At 37.1% G+C, this 21,789-nt stretch overlaps 1 protein-coding gene across 6 annotated transcripts in view; it reads left to right on the top strand.

The window, feature by feature from the left end:
* Positions 1 to 21,789, top strand: part of LOC114475571 (receptor tyrosine-protein kinase erbB-4-like) — a 344,779-nt gene that overhangs the window by 260,706 nt on the left and 62,284 nt on the right. For 5 of the 6 annotated variants that reach the window (XM_028466507.1, XM_028466546.1, XM_028466518.1 and 2 more), the window contains 3 exons: positions 7,562 to 7,684; positions 8,829 to 8,927; positions 14,974 to 15,159. In XM_028466507.1, coding sequence (XP_028322308.1) covers positions 7,562 to 7,684; positions 8,829 to 8,927; positions 14,974 to 15,159 — 408 coding nt within the window. The remainder of the gene's footprint in view (positions 1 to 7,561; positions 7,685 to 8,828; positions 8,928 to 14,973; positions 15,160 to 21,789) is intronic. The other variant, XM_028466509.1, reaches the window with a different exon arrangement.

Here is a 21,789-nt window from a genome sequence, read left to right on the forward strand (position 1 = left end):
ACAAACCTAATATTTAAAGTTAAATAAAACTAAACTATAATATTCACATGTTGTTTTTTTAGATATTCAATGAAAACAAACTTTTTTTGAGTTAGTGACATTTTAGAAATCAGAACTTTAAAGTTTGATCACCAAAAACGAACATCATAACTTGCCTCATTATTTTTTGTAAGTCAATGCGAGTTTTGCATAATTCATCTCTCTGTTATTGACGAGTGCTTCGTATCATTTCAAGCTCATGGATTAGCAGTACATATGTGAAGAATTTATGTTTTGCAAGTGAAAAGTCTTCAATACTTAGTGCTTTATTACTTTGACGTAATTATAATTTGAAATATTTCTGTTGTAATCACAATTGAATTGTAATTAAGTTTAAATAATTGACTTTGTAATTGTAATTGGCATGGGAATTATACAAAAATTGTCAATTAAAATGTCATTAAAAGCAAAACTGGGGAACCATGTTACAGTTCTATGGCTTACATTATTATTTATTATTCAAGTTTTCCTCTCAGTTCTCTTGAGGATCGTTTTGTCATTAAAAAATATATATATATATAAATCGAGTTGTACACTGACACAAAACAGTATACATATATAAAACAATATTTTCATTGATTAGGAAGCCAAACACTGTAACCAGGAGATGAGAAACAAACTGGATGATAGTTATGATTTTTTTGAGTGTATTTTACAGCTGATTTAAGACGGCTATATTTTATGGGGTTATTTATTTCTGGTTCAGTAATTGTGATTAATTGAATTTGAAGTTAAGTAATTAAGAACATAATTGTAATTGACTTTCAGGGGGAAATGATAATTGTAATTGGAAAAAAAAATGTCAGTCACCCTAATCATTATTGAGTTGTAATTGAACATGGATAATTGAAGAAAAAATTGTAATTTTAAAAAAAATAAATAAATTTACCCCAATTCTGTCAGGAACCAAACTGTATGAAACCTTCCACTAAAACTAAAATGTTTGAAAACATAATTTGTTGTATTTTCTCATTTTATTGTTTGTTGTTATTTTACAGTATATATATATTTTTTTTTTGTCAAATTCTAAAAATTATCCTTTTTTCTTGTGATCAAAATAGCCTTCGTACCAGGGTTGGGGTCAGTTATAATTGTAATCATGTAAATGATCATTAATTACAATTATGGCATAGTTTTAATTGTAATTGAGTTTAGATAATTGACTTTGTAATTGAAATTGCCAAGTATAATTTAATTCAAAACTGGTGAACCATGTTGCAGTGCTATGTACAGTTCTACACATATGTAATTAACTATTATTAAAATATGTTTCATCTCAAGCTTTCCCACATTTCACTATTATGAAAAAAAAAAAATGTAATTTTGGCTTATACTGCCACAAAAACGCCCACACCAGAAATAATAAAACCTATATTTTCATTGATTAGGAAGCCTAACAAGGTAATCAATCGATAGGAAATAAATGAGATGATAGTTATTAGTTTTAAGTGTGTTTTACAGCTGATTTAGAACCCGTTATTCAGGCTCATTAATTGTTATTGACTTTGAGGATAAAAAATTATCATAATTTAATTGTAACTGAACATGGAAAATTGAAAACGTAATTGAAACTGAATAATCTAATTGACCCACAAGCAGTTTGATAAAAACTACACGTAGAAATGAACCCACCCACTGCGAACGCTCTGAGGCTTTTTATTGTGACGTGAGGTGTAGTTTTAGCGCGCCGCGTGTTTCAATTACACAGCACAACAAATGTAGCCTTTTGACTGGATAATGTGAACATTAAAGCATATACCCGAGGGTTTTGCAGTGCAGGATTGTGTTTGGGAGGCTCTGTTTACTTACTCAATGCACAATAATTCTATGAATGTATTCTAGCTGGAGGCTGGAGCAACACTGCCTATTTGTCCAATAAAGCGTCTGAATCCTCTTCGCCACACGACCACTGGAGCTCATTTAGCAAAGGCACGATGCATTATTAGCTTGTAAATAAAGTGGCGTAGTGAGTGCGTGAGGGTGTTGCTGGCCATGGGTCGACTCTGTATCTTATTTAATAGACCCTCTCCTATGCTATATCTCTCTCATCTCCGCTCAGTTGAGTCCAGCCTCGTCCTAATGAAACAATAACAGCTCCAGCCTGTCACCATCTGCTCCCATTACTGCTTCGTCACCACCACCCAGCGCCTCATCTCAGCTGCGTTCTTCTCAAACACTGCTTATTCCCACTTCTCATTGACGCGACGTATGCACAAACACGACGAGGCCAATAAAGCTTTTTCTCCAAAGAGCAGGATAGTTTGCTTTAGGGGAAGAAAAGCGGTTTTGTGCAGGTTTGGAGAATATATGAGAGCAGGAAGTGACCATGTGCACTGTGTCGCGGCCCCTAGCAACAGTAGGTTTAGCTCACTGGCGTCAAACTCATTTTAGTTCAGGGGCCAAATATAAATATAACGTAGTTTGATCTTAAGTGGGCTGCAGATTCCCAAGTCTGCACTTTTTTTTTTAAGATACTTTATTGCATTAATTTACAAACAAATTGACATTTTCACAGACAGCTGTTTGTTTACAGTATTTATTTATTTGAGCAACATAAAAAACACATGTACAGTACGTGATACATATTCAAAGAAGAAAGTGCTCAAAAGGAGAAGGTAGAAGTACAAATGGGTACAAATAATATTTTAAACTTTACATTTGGTTTTTCGTTATGTAAGAATACTATACAAATATATACAGTGCATATACATACATATTTTTTTATTGTTTATGTTCATTTGTAACAAAAGTAATGGAAAAATAAAGCAGAAAATTAACTTTTGTCATTTGTTCGTTTGTAACAAAATGAAATGGAAAAAATAAACCAGAATATTTACTTTTTTATCATTTATGGTCGTTCGAAACAAAAATAATCTAAAGTACACTGCATTTTTTTTTATTTATTAACCAAAACAGACAAAAACAGAACAAGAAAACAATAGTAATATATATACATATATATTTTTTTTTAAAAAAGACATAGATAAAATTAATTTAGGATAACTTTACTTTATTGATCCCCAATGGGGCGGACATTTGGACGTTGCAGCAGCTCCAAAAAAAAAACAGGAAACAGGAAATATAACAGCATCAAACATGAATTAAATAAAGGCAGGAAAAATGCAGTAGAATGAAATAATACGAGGCATAAACACTATGTACGTGTTCACTTGTGGAAAGACGGATCAGAAAAAACACTCACAGATTAGGGATGAATAAAACGTTTACCCTAAGTGCCTTTTTGTCTCACATCTTTTGATGAAACGATGTAAATGTGTAGTCTACTTAGTCTAATCTCAGAGGAATTATTTTTTTTTTTTTTAGGCTGGGCTACTGGACTCAAACACCCTCACTTTGTTGTTCTTCTTCTTGTTGTGTACACTAGTTAAAATTGTTACTCCTCTGTTATTCGTGAATGGATGGGGCTCAAATTAGGTAGCTATAATCTATGGATGTGTATGCATCAATGCTCGGAGCCCGATTTTTGATTTAGAATTTATTTGCGAGTCAAATATTACGACGGTTGGTGGTACATACCAATACATAAATGATCTTTTGTACGTGCCACGTTTTTCAAATGACTACGCCTCCGTTAGTTCTTGTTAGACCGGAATACAGTTTGGTATGAATACTCCATTTTAAAATACGACCCACCCCCCCATTTTCGGTATTTTCCAAATTTATGGGAACATAGTCGTGTGACATATTGTTTTAAAGGTAATTCAACATAGATTACGATTATGCATCGCACTATGTGATTAGGGGCCCTTTTTTAGTGTTTTCCATTAAAGATGTTTTCTAATTTATTTGTGAGTCAAACATTGCGATTTTTTCAAATGATTACTCCTCCAGTAATGCTCGTTTAATCGGGCTGTAATTTGACTTGGATATTCTATGAGCGGATGTCAAGAGCCTCTCGAAGACCTCTTTGAAGGGGGGGATTTCTAAATTTATTGGAACATAGTCGTGTGATATATCGTTTCAAAGGCAATTCAACGTAGATTATAAGTTTACGTCGCACAATTTAATTTGTTTGAATCGGTGGAACCGAGTCATTTCACTGAATTCTTGGCACTTGCTATTCGCCGTGGAGACGTTCCGCGGGCCCGGCCGTAGTTCATCAGAACTTGTTAATATAATTTTTTCATCATCTAAAGTTTGCTCTACCGTTCTCAACCAAACCTTTATTTGGGGTGAAATGTCCTTGTTGTCAACCTGCTTCATTCCTGCAACAAATAAAACATCAAAACGTGGCATATCCACCTTGTTTATTATTAATAATACATGTATTTCCAAAAGATTTTGATTTAGCTAGTATTTGTCAGTACCTTCTCGACCTCTTTCCAGAATTTGCTCACATGAGAAGCATATGTATATAGTTTGCTTTTTCCTCTCCACACCCTCTCAAACAATTTGACGTATAAATGATACATAAAGTATGTAAGGCACCAAATATCCAAGCAATAAGTGACAGATATCAGTCCCTGCATATTTGTTGTGCAATATGTATTGATATATAATTTGAAAATAGAAATCTGTTTTTCTGGTTGTTTTTTAACTAATTTAATTTATTTATTTGTCATTTTTTTTGCCCGCGTGTGCTGTCGCTGATGGTTTTATGACATATTGAGTAAGTGCTTGTATGGCTGAGCGACTGATATATGGTCTCATTATATTGTGTGATGGCCCTTGTTGAGCTGGGTGATTATGTCGCTGATAAACCGCCGTGAATAAGGAACCCGATCGGCTGATAGGCTCATTAAGACATGTATTGATCAGAGGCATTGACTTTCCCTGTGTGTGTGGTTTGCTGTGGGTGTTTGTGCTTCATTCCGCTGAGGATTTGCATTTGCTGTCAGTAAAGTGTGAACGCGGGGACTGCGTCTGGTGTGGACTGCGTCTGGTGTTGGAGGTTGATTCCCTATTTAGTTTATTAAATTAATTTACTAAAACCATGATAAAGCTGTTATTAAGTCAGTGATTCTCAACATGTGGCTCTTTATGTCTCAATTCTAATTATTATTCACCCAGAAAACCTTAAAAGGGGGAAATTTTTAAACCCCTTTATAGCTTTTTTTTTTTTTTTTAATTTTGTTTGATTTTCTGTATTTTAGTTATTTTGTAAATTTTTCTGTAGGTTTTGTGTATTTTTAGTCATGTGCAAAGTTGGTATACTTTTTGATGCTGCTATCCATTTTTTGTTCATTCTTTAACCATTTTTTTCACTTTTTATCCAAATAAGCTGCCTTTTGCCCAATATTTAACACTTGTTTCCTTTTTTCCCTACAATTTTCCTCTTTTTGTTCAAAATTTTTGCCCTTTTTCACTATTGTTTGTCACACTTTGTTCATTTAAGCTGCCTTTTTTTTCCCCACTCTTGTCTGTTTTTAGCCCATTGAGTCACTTATTACTCTATTCTTGCCACGTTTTTGTCACTTTGGACCATTTTTGCCACCTGTTAGTCATTTTTTGTCACTTTTCATCCAAATAAGTGACCTTTTTCCCAATAAATAACACTTTTTTCCTTTTTTCCCCTACATTTTGCCTCTTTTTATTCCAAATTTTTGCTCTTTTTTTATTGTTTGCCACATTTTGCTCATTTAAGCTACCTTTTGCATTATGTACCACCTGTTTCCTCTTTTTTTCTCAATTTTTGGCCATTTTAGTCAGTTTTCACTTCTTTCTTGCTACAATTTTGCCACTTATGGACCATTTTTTGCCACCTGTTACTCATTTTTTGTCACTTTACTTCTCACCCGGCTCGATCACCATCCAATCAATCTAACTGGACCAGTACGTTTTCAACAATCAATCCCTCTGTAAAAAGTGACGGGGATAAATTTTTGTTTGTATGAAAGTGCGTGTGTCACATCTCTGACTGGTGAGACGCGCCTGGGACTCGGGATCCTTTCCAAGCTGCTTTCCACGTGCCAGCTCCTGCTTCTTTATATTTAGTCGCTGAGGCTTTGTTCAGAGCTAGTGGGAAGGCTGGGGGCCAGGCCAGCTGCTGGGATGCTGATGTGTGTCAGCTGGCGTTGGCAGAGAGGAGGAGGCTCGTCATAACCTTGACTTGGAATAGTTTGGTATGTGCACAGCTGGTGAGGCGCTCGTCTTTATCGCCTGTGATGGCCGCCGACGCCTCGCTGTGATTGGCTTAGTGGTGGTGGGCACCGTGCAATCCAAACCGTTCACTGCCAGCCCTGACAGAGCTTCACTTTTAAATCCCACAATAATTTGTATTTCACAAATGTATAACTGCAGAAATAATAACTATCTGGCAGGACAATCTCCCTGTTTGGCTGCCTGTTTGCTTGGCCACAAATCAACCTTTGTGTTCACCTCGTGTGGCTTTTGCAGAAAGCTGTTGTCTACTTATCGTTTAAACAGAGGGGTCTCACCCTGCTGCGAGCGCTAGCGGCTAATCAGCAGTCAGAGCATCAGGGGCCAACAGTTTTATAGTTAAATTGTTCTAAGTTTAAGCCGAAACTTTCAAATAATGCTGTAATTTCACTTTTCTTTCTTAGGTTTTTTTCATACATAATTCCAAAATGTTAAGTTTGTTTTCTTTTTAAGGTTTCATCCCTAACCTCAACTTGATTGAACCACTTTGTGCGAAGATTAGAATACATAAAATATATTTGCAACCTGAAAAAAACAAGAATCATTGTTTTTAAGCATTTTGTTTACAATAGATCAGAGATTGGCAACTTTTATTACAGTGGAGGGCACAAAAATGTGATTGTTTGATCTGAGGGTCACATGATCAGGATGCATGTCAGCGTTTAGATGGAAGAGCATTAATACATGAAAGAACAAAGGGGTTTGTGTGTTTTTCTTGTTGTTTTGTTTATTAGTTTTCAGTCATGTTTGTGTGTTTTTCTTGTAGTTCTACATGCTTTTCTGTTATTTCTGAAGTCCGGTGTGTTTTTGTAATATTTTTGTGTGATTTTCTGTATTTTTGTTGACATTCTGTAATTTTTTATGTAATTTCTGTGTATTTTTTGTCATCTTGGGTACAATTTGTATTTCTGGTCATTTTTATTTTTCTGTACATTGGTATGTTTATTTGAGTAATTTTGCACATCTTTATTGTCATTTTGTGCATTTTTAGTGTCTAGTGTTAGTTTTGTGTATTTCTGTTTTGATTCTGTATGTATTTTTGTATTTCTTTTCAAATGTTTTGTATGATTATTTCTGTAATTTCTCTATGTTTTGCATGTTTATTTCTGTAATTTTTAATGTTTTGTTTGTTTATTTATGTAATTTTTTAATGTTTTGCATGTTTATTTCTGTAATTTTTAATGTTTTGTTTGTTTATTTCTGTAATTTTTTAATGTTTTGCATGTTTATTTATGTAATTTTTAATGTTTTATGTATTTATTTCTGTAATTTCTTTATGTTTTGTATGTGTAAAATGTAGAACATCAAAGATGACACTAAAGCCTGTGTTAAAAACCAGTATGACTCCCTCCTATCTAAATAATGAAAGTGAGAGTAACCTCCATGAACATGTGTTCCCCAGCTGGTTGAGCCCCTGACCCCCAGTGGAACGGCCCCAAACCAAGCCCAGCTACGAATACTGAAGGAGACGGAGCTGAAGAGGGTCAAGATCTTGGGTTCGGGAGCTTTTGGAACGGTCTACAAGGTCAGTATTGGTTTATTTTGCAGAACCACTAACTCTGCAGCCCTGGTTTAAATGTGCAGCTTCCACCCCATAAATCAAACAACAGTCTGTCTGGAGCTGGATCATTCCTCCACAGCCTAAACAATAAGATTAAACATTTCTATTTCCTTTAGCTCAAAGACCTGTCTTTGTATTGGTCCAGCACTTTAGTCGATCCATTTTATCAAACGTTATCCTCAATATTGTATCCTGCATGTTGCAGCTTTTTAGAAAGATATACTTTTTTTTTTTTAGAGTTTTTTTTATCAGCTGTTTATGGTATGTGAAATGTGTCATTTTATTTTTTATTTTTTTATATATAGCTTTCTATGCTCTGTTCTAACAGAAAAAAATGTTATTTTAATTGAAATGAAGTAGAAGAACTGTACACAAGTATAAGTACAAGTAAATCAAACATAAAATACACAAGTACAAGTATAAAGTAGCTAATTAAATTAAATAGGACTCAAAGTAAAAGTTACTAGTTACTTTCACCCCCCACGTTTATTGTTGGTAGTAAATATCGGTATCTGTATAAAATAACAGATATCTCAAAATGTACAAATCATTTAAAATAAAATTACCAATAAATACATAAACCACCAATGAATTCAATTCAAAATTATCATTAAAAAAATGCTCAGTCTCTAAGTATTTTTTCAAATTTGATTGTATTGATTATTTAAAAAGGACAATGCACATTAATAAACAGACATGCTGTAAATGAGCCAGATTTAGCCAAAAGAGGCGTGTTTTTATCTAGTGTCCCTGACCAGATTTTAAAAGGCAACTTAGAATATAAATGGTATTAAAATACAGAGTTAAGATGAACAATGTACAGAAATATAGAATAAAAGGCTGTCAGTGTGAACATAAATGTATAGCTACATTTATGAACTCTAAAACATGCCAAAAGTGCCATGTGGGTAACAACATAATATGTAGAAACCACAACCTGAACCTAATAAAGTGGCACAACTAAGAACACATGGATTATGTTCAGTGTGCCTATAAACATTTCAATAAGTCACTCAGTAACTGTTGGGTGTAGAAATGTAACAAAGGACGTATTTTGAAACGTACTTAAGTACAGCTCAGTAACTGGGACGTTGCTTGCTTCCTGTAGGGAATCTGGGTCCCAGAAGGTGAGACAGTGAAGATCCCTGTGGCCATAAAAATCCTCAACGAGACCACGGGACCGAAAGCCAACGTGGAGTTTATGGATGTGAGTATTTATCTGTTTACAGTCAAACACTGGAGCTCAACACAGAAGAGAAGGGTTGAGACGAGAGCATGTGGGGGTTATTGCTGCTGCGTTGATCCCATTTCAGTCAGCGACTGTAATAAAGTCAGCTCAGCTCTGCAAAGTGCACTCGTTATGTGGCTCGGCTTTATTGGAAACCACGAGCAAAAGGGACTAACTCTTCATTTCACACACACACACACACACACACACACACACACACACACACACACACACACACACACACACACACACACACACACACACACACCTGCATGCTTTAAAGTCTTCATATGACACACACTTTCCACTTCTAGTGTCTTAACAGCTGTTGTGTAATAACAGTGAGGGCCAAAATGATGTTATTATCTGATCAGAAAGCCATAATATCAACATTAATGTCAACATTTAGAATAAAGCATTCAATCTGAGCATTCAAATACTGTTTTATGGGATTTTATTGTTGTTTTGTGAGTTTTTGGTGTCATTTTGTCACATTTTGTGGTTGTTTGGTGCATTTTCTTAAATTCTGTGCATTTTTGTCATTTTGTGTGTTTTTGTTGTTTTTTTGTCTTTTTGGTTCTTGTTTTCTGTGTTTATCGGAGTAATTATGTTTTTGTTGTCGTTTTGTAATTTTTCTAATTTTGTGTCTTGTTGTTTTTGTGCATTTTCAGTCTTGTTTTGTAAATTTCTCCATCATTTTGCATATTTTTCTCTGATTTTGTGCTTTTGTTGTCATTTTGTGCATTTTCAGTCTTGTTTTGTAAATTTCTCCATCATTTTGCATATTTTTCTCTGATTTTGTGCTTTTGTTGTCATTTTGTGCATTTTCAGTCTTGTTTTGTAAATTTCTCCATTATTTTGCATATTTTTTTCTGATTTTGTGTTTTTCTTGTCATTTTGTGCATTTTTAGTCTTGTTTTGTAAATTTCTCCATCATTTTGCATATTTTTCTTTAATTTTATGTGTCTTTGATGTTGTCTGTTGCGTTTTTGTTGCTGTTTCAAACATTATTTTTGTTGTCATTTTGAGCATTTTCCTTCTCATTTTTGACATTTCTCCATCATTTTACATATTTCTCTCATTTGGTGTGTCTTGTTGTTTTTGGAGACATTTTCTGTAATTTTGTATGTTTTTTGAAGTCATTTATAAATTTTCTTAAGGGGTTGCACAAAAGTAGAGCGTGGGCTTAATGCGACCTCTTGTCCATGTGTATCTGATATCCGATAATTATTCATCAGACAGAAGCTGATGAATGTATAAATTATCTTTATGAAGAATCCTTGTAAATTGTACCCGTCAGTAATTGTTGAGACCCATTTTAGCAGCCAGCGAGCACACAAAGGAAACCATTTAGTGAGTATGCAGAGGTTCACTCTCCATTGTTTGAGGAGTCTATTCTAGTTCTGTGTTTGTTCTTTCAAACCGACAGGAAAAAGAACAAGCAGGAGTGTGTGCATGTCCTCTTATTGCAGTTTGAGTTATTGCAATGCTTTTACTGCTAACGTTAGGAAAACAAATAGTATTTGAAGCTTTATAGATAATGGCTGACATTACACTGTCATTAGAATGACATGAACACCTGTCATTAGCATGAATAAGGTGTAATTAAGGGTCTTTTGTTACCCTAACCCAGAGGTGAGCAACCTTGACCTCAGCCGGGGCCACAAAAATGCGATTGTCGGATTTGACGGCCCCATTATCAACATTTATGTCAGCATTTAGAATAAAGACCGTTCTGAGCATCGCTACAGGAAAGAACAATGAGTTTGTGTTGCCATAACATGTGTTTTTGGTGTCATTTATTGTTTTGTTTAGTTTTTTGTCATCGATTTGCGTATTTTCCTCTCATTTCATGTTGTTGTTGTTTTGAGTGTTAAACGTTAATTTGTGTATTTTTGTTTTTTTGTTTTGTTGTTGTCTAGTGTATATTTCTGTAATTGTGTATGTTTTTTTTAAGTCAATTTGTGCATTTACTTTAGGAGACACTGAAAGTTGAAAAAGTTCTGTTTCCTCCCTCCTTTGTTATTCCACATTTTATAAAAAGTCAGCTCCAAACGGGCTAGATGGATTTTTCTTGCGTTGTGATGTCACAAAGTGGAAACACCTCCTCCTGACCTTCCTGGCTCCTCCTATCCTATAACAGTGTGAGCGAGGCAGGTTGATATTACAGTTAATATTTTTATGTTCAGTATAGAGATAATCCAGGATATAGATAAACCGCTCACAATCAGTTTCACTTTTGGTAGCCGTTATACCGCCTTGTATCCCAATGTGATGCAGCGGTTGGACAAATCAATGGACTATCGTCTTAAATTGACTAGTTTTGTGGTCATTAGAGGGGATTATGACAAAAAAGTGACGTAGCAGCTTTTAAATGGACTATTGCTGTGGTCAGAGGAGGAGAAGGAAAACTGTTAATGATTTACTGCTGCTGTGATAAACACACACGCTTCTCATACATATGCACAAAGGCCCAAAACACAGCCTGTTTTTAGGAGCGCTCTAAAAGTGACTTTTTAGAGGCTAAAACTCCAGAAAAAAGGCGAGTTTGGGAAAATGAACCTCAAATACTAAGTTGTTGGGGTTTTTAGAACAAATGGAGATGTGTGAAAAATAGTATAATACTGGATCTTTAATGACACCTTATTCATGCTTATAACAGGTGTCGTGTCAATAATGTCAGCCTTATGTATACTGCTTCAAATAAAGTGTGACCAAAAAATGTATGCGCATTTCCTTTAAAAATGTCTCTAAATGACCTGATCCAGAGTAATAGTTTTAGTAGCTCGTAGAATTCATCTGGGTTTTTTTGTACATTTATGGCTAGAAACGGCTGATTTTTGTTGTTCATAGTAGATGTTAATAAAAGTGGTCCCACTCTTACTGTCGATGAACGGGATTGTGGGTATTTTGATGACAATGGGGACGCAGCTGTGTAGGAAAGGCTGCTCGTGCACTGAAGTGTCCTTGAATAAGATGGGATCACTGCAGCGACAGGAGCACACAAATGGGTAGATGTTGAAATCCAATGCTTAGCTACGCTAAATATTCAGATATATGTTAATATAAACTTACTGCCACTCCAGTGAGTTCACTTTTTTTCTTCTTCTTCTTCTGTTGTCATCCTAACACAATTTAGCAATTTCCACAATTTCTTCTCCTCCACTGTCTCACATTTTCCATCCTCTTCTCACGCGTCCCTCTCCACCTCTCTGCGTGGCTCCCAGCGGGGGGTCTCCGTCCATCCTGAGCCAATATGCTCTGTCCGCTTGCTTGTTAAACAGCAATCTAAAGGCAGGCTCACGCCTCGCCACTGAGAAACTAGCAACTGGAGTGCCAGCTCCAAACACAATCGCACACACATACACACGTAAGCGCGCAGTGGTAGAAAAGTCTCGTTGGGTAGCGGCGGCGGTGGCTCGGCCTGTAGGGGACGCACACTGAGTTGCTAGTGTTGGCAAATACGTGAGCAAGTTGATTATGTGACATGTGAAATGTAGTCATGGTCTAATCTAGTGCATGCACACACACACACACACACACACACATGCAAACACACTCACAAGACTGTGCCAAAGGTGTGTGTGTGTGTGTGCGTGGGAGTCAGGGAAAGGTGTGTGAGACGGTAACAGAGGGTCAGGCGGCAGTAATGGAGGTCAGCACTGAAGAGATGAGAGTGACCGAAAGCTACACACGCACACACACACACACACACACGCACACACACTCACACTCACACTCACAGACACACACACACACACACAGACTGACATCCTCGTTACATTTGCCCTTTGAGAACAAAGCCAGTGCAGAGGTTTAGCCTCGTGTAGTTCACAACTGTGAGGTCTTTGGAGCTCATGGAGGGAAAATTAAAGATCTTTCTGTTATTTTCTGACGACACACACACACACACACACACACACACACGTACGCACACACACACACCTTGGTCCCTTTTTACCGGGATCCCAAACGTGTGTGAGGTGCGTACGGTGGTGGTTTTCTGAAGCAAGGTCACCCAACGAGGTGCTCAAATCAGAGCACTGACCCATCTGTGACCTTTGCCCCACCCCTTCCTGCTTAGCATTAATCTTCCAGGCTGCGTCCAAATATTCTTTCCTATTTCCTTTCCTATCCACTGTTCTGTAACCCTGAAAGTGTTTAGGAGTGTTCCAATTCTCTAAACGCTAAGATAAAGGGGCTCAATGCTTCCTTTATAACCCCCTTTAGCCTATCAAACACTGATGCATCCTTCAGATCATAACTGACATAAAAAAGGATCAGAGACATTTTTAGCCACATTATGTTTTATTCAACATAATTCATATGAGTGAGTAGAAGGTGAGTGTGATCAACCATTCTCAATGTTCTTTTAGTTTTACATTTGTTCCTCGTAGCCTGGTTGCCTCTTTTTCTTTGATTTACATTCAAACCTTGTAATTTTTGCGATTATATCAGCGGAAGGTGTTATAAATGTGCTTTTTGTCGTCCATTTTTGGAAATGTGTAGTTTTTTCACCACGACAGACATCACTAACCTTCACTGCCGTGTCGGATTATTGCGTCAGGAAGTGCGTCTGATTGTCAAAACAAACGTTATGGCCTTTTCTTAACACCTTTTCTTAACCCTGTGACGTCATCTGTGGGGTTAAGGAAAATTGGATAGGAAAATAAATAGAAGGGACTATTCGGAATAGGTGTCATTCCTTATCCTAACCCTTCATTACCCTAACCTTAACCCTACCGAACCCCACTGGATCCCTCCACCTAACCAAAAAAATGCCAACATAGCTCCAAAGATGTCATACTTTAGCGAGCGACACCTAATGACAGCCTTCATGACACATTAATCATGCTAATGGAGGATAATGTCAGCCTTTATGTATAAAACTTCAAGTGTTACCAAAAGTTTTAGTCATTCACACAAAAATAATTTGCAAGGGTAACAGTAACATTTTTGGTGGAAGTCCTTCTATTCTTAGGGTTTGTGCGTCTTCAACTGATCTTGATTTACTCACTAACTTCTGCCACCAGAGTGTGTCAGCGCACTGTTTAAGGGAGCGTAAAGGTTCCTTAGGAGAGCTCTTCTTCTCTGCTTTATTGTCTACTACTGAACTACAGAGTTGGAACTGTCGCCCCTGCGTTCACAACAGTTTTTTTCACTACGAAAAATGTCCATAACCTATTCAGACGCAGCCCCATTGTCCCAAACCCCCACCCCACCACCCACTCACCCTCCAAGCATCTACTCCTATCCAGTCCTCTTTGCTCTCCAGCTGTAGGCAAAGCTGAGTGTTTGTGTCTTGAGTACGAGTGTTTTATGAGCTGCTTCTTGGAGAAGGTGGTTGCATGTGCGAGTGCCCAAATCAACTTGAGAGGAAGTCGGGGACGAGTGGGTGTTTTTTTTTTTTTTTTCCTCAACATCGCTCGCAATGCATATCCACGCCTCGACCGTGAAACCACTTCATCATCACACGTCCTTCTGCTCGCCGCACTGCTGTAACAATTAGCCAACGAGGAGTCCCAACTGTTCAAACATCTACGTCCATCTGCTTCAGACAGAGAGATGAGAGGACTCGGAGTAGAAAAAAAAAAAGCTTTTACACGCTGACTGAAAGGAGAGCAGCAAATAAGACGTGAGATGAAACGCGCTTAAGCAGGCATGACTCACATAGTGCTTCTTTAATTGTCTTCATTCAAACTTAAAGCACCGCCCTGTCATATACATGATGAATTATAGAGGACAAAGGCTGCGTTTGTACAGCTTTTAGGAACAGTTTTCTCACTGTGAGAATACAGATACAGCCACCATCCCACTAGTCCTAATTTATGGATCAAAGCCCTCACAGCACGCAGCCTTTGGGGTACACTGGATTATATTAATGGATGCATGGTCAGACACGGGGAAAAAAACCAGCTAGTGGAACATGGTGTATTTTCATAAAAAGTGTCTGGTTCAGTCTTCTTAGTTCCTGTTTTGTCCTCCTCCCCCCCCCCACCTCACCCCTCATCCCCCTCTCACCCAGGAGGCCCTGATCATGGCCAGCATGGAGCACCCCCACCTGGTGCGTCTGCTGGGAGTCTGCCTGAGCCCCACCATCCAGCTCGTGACCCAGCTCATGCCCCACGGGTGCCTGCTCGACTACGTGCACGAGCACAAGGACAACATCGGCTCACAGCTGCTGCTCAACTGGTGTGTCCAGATCGCAAAGGTACGACACGCACCTCATGTTCAACGTTTGCTGTGATTTCTCAGGTACGGTGTTTCTAAGCAACCATAGGGTCTGTAAAGATGTTGGTTGATCAGAGATGGGAAACTTAACACATTATCAATAATCTGAGCATTAATACAGGAAAAAAGGACATTTTTTTAATGTCTGCATTTTGAGTGTTTTTGTTGTATATCTTTTGTTTTGTGCATTTTTTAAAACATGTTTGTGTATTTTTCTTTTCCTTTTCTACAACTTTCTCACAATTATTGTATTTTTATAGTCATTTTGTTGTTGTTTTGTGTAATTTTCTCAAATTTAATGTGAGTTACTTTGTGTATTTTTGTTTTTTTTGTGTTTATGGAGTCATTTTTGTGTAATTTGTGTTTTCATCTTGCATATTTTCCTTGCATTTTGTGTTTTGATGTTGTCATTTTGTGTATTTTTCTACAACTTTCTCAAGTTTAATTTTTTGTTTTTTTGTGTGTTTGAGTTAAATTTTTTTTAATTTTATTTTATTTTTTTCAATGTCTTTCTCTCACGTGTCTTGCTTTCCTTTTCTATAACTTTTTCTCATGTAATGTATATTTAGTCATTTTGTGTATTTTTGTTGTCATTTTGTATATTTGACTCTTGTTTTATAGTTTTTTTGGTGTCATTTTGTTTTTTTTGCTTTTGTGTTTTGAAGTCATATTTGCGTCTTTTTGTTGCCCCTTTTTGTACTTTTGTTTTCTCTATAACATTGTCTCGTTTTAAGTTTTTTGTGTGTTTTTGTTGTCCTTTTATATGTCTTTCTTTCATCTAATGTGAGTTTTTTGTTGGTCATTTTTGAATTATTATTTTGTATACCTTTCTAACATTGTGTTTTTGGTGTCATTTTGTGTATTTTTTGGAGTATTGTATATATTTTTGTTCTTCTTTTGTGTATTTTTCTGTCATTTTGTGTGTTTACTTTGGGGGCCATACAAAATCAGGCCGCCAGTTGCCCGTGTGTCTTTTGTGAAGCATTTTAAAGCTTTAGACTCAGATTGTGTTAATTTTTCTTCCGTTATTTTTCCTGCTGATTCCTAATTATTTGGTGACCTGGCTCGCTGGCGATGCCTCCAAACAGCAAATAGGCTGATAATAGGCCAACAATCTCACTCAAATTGACTGACGGAGCAGGAAACTCTGCTGAGACATCTTGATATATTATATGTACTTTTGCTTATCCTAAGAACATTTAGGTTGTGTTTGCTGATGGTGCCAACGCAGCCAACTGCTCGATGGCGTGCGTGCCAGGTATGATTTAGGTCCTGCGTTATGAGTGGGTGTGCAGCAGGGTACGATTAGGAGGCCGCTATCATATATTGGCTGTGCAAGCAGACGACTGCTGTGATGCAAAGACTTGACCCATCAGGCCTGAAACCAGACAGCAGATGTTAATATTTCATTTTGTGCCAACACTGGACAGTCACTGTGCTTTGACTCAAGAAAACGGACAAAGAAAGGAACAGTTTGGCTGTGCTTTTGGGAAAAATTGGTATAGATATCATTTCCGTGTGCAGTCTTGCTGGTTATTGCAGTAATGTGGATAGATGGATGGTGTATGTGTGCTTGTTTTCCTCTGGCCGCAGACCAAACGCATCATTTATCAGGATTGGCTTTATGACTCTATGGAAGTGCTTGGGGGAATTGTCACTGATAGAGTAACTACAATATGATTAAACACAGAAACTGGCTTGTTTTTCCCTTTAACAGTTTGCTACTATTAAAAAAATATGATTTATTTCTTTCTTTATTTGGTTACACACAAATTATGCAATCAATCGTTATTTTTTAGGGGTTTGCAAGTGAGTGTTGTTTTTGCTTTTATAAATATCTAGATTTCTTCAAAATTTATATTGCACTTGTATGAAGAAAAAATAGAAAAAAATGAAAGAAATAATATATGTATATATATTGCATTTGTACCTTATGTATAGTAATCTCTCAGATCTGGACAATGTCATGTGAAATAAATGAAAGCTTATCTTGGGTTTTTCAGAATTATCTTCACTAAAAAACAATGTGCTGACACTGTTCTCGTAATTTTCCCTTAGGTCAGCGCTCCATCACACACCAGAGTTTTGACATTGGTTATTATTGGTCAAAGGCAATATCCTCTTTTTTCTCCTCCCTGCAGCTGGATGTAACAGGGTCATGTAGTGGGTGGGAGGGGCTTAACCCTTTCTTCTCCCTTGATGGATGACGCCGCGGCGCTTGTGTAACAGGTTGCTTAAATTGGTGCTTATTGATGTAATTGGATTTGATTTCACACGTGACGCAGGAAGGGAAACGTCTGGTTTCCTGTTGCTTCTGTAAGTGATATAATACCGAACCGTCTCTCGCTATGGCAGCAATGTGACAGAAAGACACAAAGGTGTGTTGTTCTCTGGGTTATTGACGTATAGAAGCTGCTGGAGCAAATACCACAATAGCAAACATTACAGCGAAATGGTGACATTTCTATTGTGTTGCCAGATTGTTTTGTTATTGCTACAGTAAATTAGACGAATGAGTGGAATGTTCAGGCGTGTTTTGGAAATGGCACACTCCGTACTATACACTACAAACTCAATGAGTATATACTGTCTACTATATACTATATGTTTTTTACATTAAAATACACAAAAGGAGAACAAAAATATATAAAGTAACACCAAAAAATACACAAAATTACACCAAAAACACATAAAATGTAAGAAAGATATACAAAACCTAAATGTTCACAAAATGACTCTAAAACAACAACAAAAATACAACAAAAAAGAGACAAATGCACAAAACAAAAACAAAAACACACAAGTGACTTTTTACATTTTTTTTTACATTTTAAGTGACAAAGTGACCAAGTAGAAAATCAACATGTGCATATTTGACCCATCAAACTTAGTATGAATAGTACGCTAGTCGACATTTCAAACACAGTCAATGTCTTTTGTTTCTGAACAGAAAAATGTCTAAAAGACACAATGTGTCTGTCGCCAGGACAACAAATGCTTTATATATTTTTGTATTTAACTAATTGTCATTACGATAACGCGTTTTTACTTCCCATTTGCCATGCGCCACCTATCATGTTAGTTAGCTTCTCTTAAAGCGTAAACTCAATTGCGTTTTCTACCACATTTTCTGCAGTTTCTGGCAGCTTACATTTAACTACAATGTTTTTGTCTTTTTCCTCAACGAAAGACAAATGAGTGTCTCTCAATTTAAGGGAACTTGCTGTAGGGGTCATCGCCATGACGGCATGCGTAGTCCAGATTATCAGATACACCCACAATACGTCTTCGTCTTGTGTGCGCACATCGTAACTGGCCAAACAAACCTATTTACCTACAAGTATTGCAACGCACTATAAAGTAATGCTAGAGCAGTTAAGCCACGCCCAGTCTATGCTATAAAATCTCCAATGAACAATTTATGCTATGATAACTAGCTATTCATTACGCAATATACCTCTATTCACTCTTCTCTCAGTCCAACAGATTGTAGAGCCCACAGGTGCTAGTTTTTATAAAAGGGGCGGAGCTAACAGGTCAAGATGGTCCTAAAACGTCACATGGTCTTGTTCTCAGCCATTAGCAAAAATCAGTTGTAATAGCCTGGCTTCAACCCATAGAGGGCAGTCACTCTGACATTTTAAAACTAAATAAACCAAATTGAAATACTTCGACTAAAATGTTGAGAGTTTGACCAGGATCAATCAACAGCACCACTTCATACCCAAATACATTTGTATTCAGCAGAAAAGGGGGTTAGCTACTCTTTAATTTTAATACGTTATGTCTATATTGTTATGCGTCCCAACAGTCACCAACACTTCCACGATTGACCACAGTTTATAACGTCTTCATTTTCTCGTAAAATTTCCTTGAGGTATGCTTTTTTTTTTTAATCTGTCGAGGCCAAAACACATGATCCATTAGTGAGTCCAAACTAATAACAGCCATTCAAAGTAGGAGGTTTTATTATTGAGAGCGTGAGAGAAAAAACACTTTAGTGAAAGTGATGGCTGAACTGCGTCTATGAGCCATAATACTGCAATATTCAAACTTAATTAAAATCTTCCCAACAGTTCTTTAGTGCAGCAGGTTTTCGATTATTTTCCAAAGCTGCCAGAATGAAATCCAGACATTTTGGATCTGGTCTCTTATGTTCTCCTCACATGTCCTTCAACATACAGCCCTGGGCTGTTTTAGTTCGAGCCATAAAAAGGCCGGCATTTCCTTTTGTCTGTAAGCCATTCTTCACTTTTGAGTGTGTTTTTTTTTAGAGTCGGTGTGTATTAAAGCTCATGCTTGTGTGTGCATGAGTGTGTTGAGCCGAATCAACACCTCGGAGAGCTTGTCTCTGAGAGGTCCTTGGGCTCTCAAGGTAATGATGGGGAACTGCTCCTGCAGGAGAGAGAGAGAGAGAGAGAGCACCCTTCAGAAGACACACAGCTTTCTGGCAAAAAGTGAGAATCATTTCCCGTTGGTCTTGAGTTAGCTTGAGATGTGTTGCAAAGCTAGAGGACAGGAGAGAGCATGTAAATGGTGTATTCATAACAGAGCATTCAAAGAATGATTTTAGCACACTGAAGGTCATGAGACGTACAGTAGAAAACAAAGGTCTGTGTTCTGTTGGTGGACATGCGTGCTACAAAACCAACATTTATCAGGAGTACCAAGCATAAGGGCTGGAAAAGGCCAACAGATTTAACCTTTGAAACCAACAAGGATCTTGATAAGTGTATTTACATGTCGGCACTGGCCAAGAAAGACCAACACTTTACATGATATTCTCCATCTTTAAATAGTCGTTTGTTCAAGTGAAAGGGAAAGAAAGGGTTTGCTCGACAAAATATAAGATGCAACCATTCAAAGTGCTGGTCTTAAAGCAGGATTTGTGAAAAAACTAAACATTAATTTTAAGTCTTTTAATTCTCACTGTTGATGTGAGTGTTCACAACCAAAGAGAATGAGACCACACACATTTCTACCTATTGCACGTTCTCGAGGGCTTGGAAGGCATCCCAATAACCTGGAAATAACAAACAATGAGAAGAAGACCTCTTGGAGACTGAAAGAAGACAAAGCACGGTGGACTAAACTACTGTTTGGTTCCACAGATGTACGCAGAGGCATGTGCACAGGTCTTACAATAAACAGTCACAGTCGTAAATAAATAATCGTGTCACAGTTGGAGTGGATCGGGACGCATTTTATTGTCCGAGTCTGACCCAACAGTGAAAACTAAGGATGTCCCGATCTGATCACGTGATTGGAAATCGGGCCCGATCATGTGGTTTCAGACTTGATCAAAACTCGGATATATATGTATATTTATTATCATCGTAGGGGCGGGTGGTATACCGGTTCATACCAAATACCGGTATATATTTTCGTTATGATGTACATTTTTAATATACCGCTGTACCGGTATATTTATTACACTACGTTTGGAACGCTATGCTGCACCACGTCAGACCGGAGCCTTTTCAATGTTGCACTGCGAAGGTAAACAGTAGCGCTCTGGTTAGCATGGTTACGGTGTAAATCTATAAGAAAGCTCTGAAGCTGCAGAACTAGTAGAACATGATGACACAGAAGAACTTGTGTCAAAAAGAGGAGGAGCCTTGTCTGTTGTTTGGTCAGCAGAACAAGTTGGATGCAGAGTGGAGGTGGAGAGTTAGACCCAAGTTCTCAGACGTTTGTGAATAAAGGAGATCAACAGCAGGTAAATCTTTACAATTACATATTTGTTCTGTTTGGAAGAGAACAAACATATCGTTAGCCTCTCTGCTAACTAGCCTGATGCTAGTGTGCACGCGCACTGTGCACAGATGTTTGAGGGCGTGTTTGTCTGCTCCGCACATGAGTTTGTTTGCACGTTCATGCGTGTTTGTGTGCGTGCGTTTGTGCGTGTATGTTTGTGTGTGAGAATAGACCATCCTAAGTCATTCTACTGCAGTATTTCCTGTATCAAGCGCCTACAGCAGGACGTGCAGTTGTGTTCTAAATCAACCTCTATCTGCAGACCTCACACACTTTATTTGATAAGCAGCTAATAATTTACATGCTCTGCACTGCAATGCCAACAAAACATACATTTCAATCTGTGAAATTAAATGAGGAAAGTAAACATTACAAGTGCAGTTCCAAAAAGCTCATTACTGGTCTTGCTTTACAGAACTGTGGCACTTTTATTTTCTTATTTGTTAACATGCATGTTGGGTATTTTAAGATGAGGCACTATTCATTTTTATATTAGACATTTTTATTTAATATTATTTAATCTTGAACTAAATACTAAAGTGAATTTCTTTTATTGCTTGATTGATCAAGCTACGTCACAGAAGTGCTCAGTTTAGGGTTGAATGTTAAAATAAGGTGAATAAAATAAATAAGGGACATTCTGGATCTGTTTTTTGCTCTTTTTTATTTTTTTAATGTATTATAGAAGTATCTGATCAGAACACGGTATCAGCCAATTCTCTAAATCAAAGGACTCAGAGGCAAAAAAAACCCTGATCGGGACATCCCTAGTTAAAATCAATTTTTTTGTTAAAAAAACAACATATTTGCATGTGTTTTAGTGGTAAGCACTGATTTTATTAACAAAAAACTG

The sequence above is a fragment of the Gouania willdenowi genome, chromosome 2 (genome assembly GCF_900634775.1).
Source record: "Gouania willdenowi chromosome 2, fGouWil2.1, whole genome shotgun sequence".
NCBI lineage: Eukaryota > Metazoa > Chordata > Actinopteri > Blenniiformes > Gobiesocidae > Gouania > Gouania willdenowi.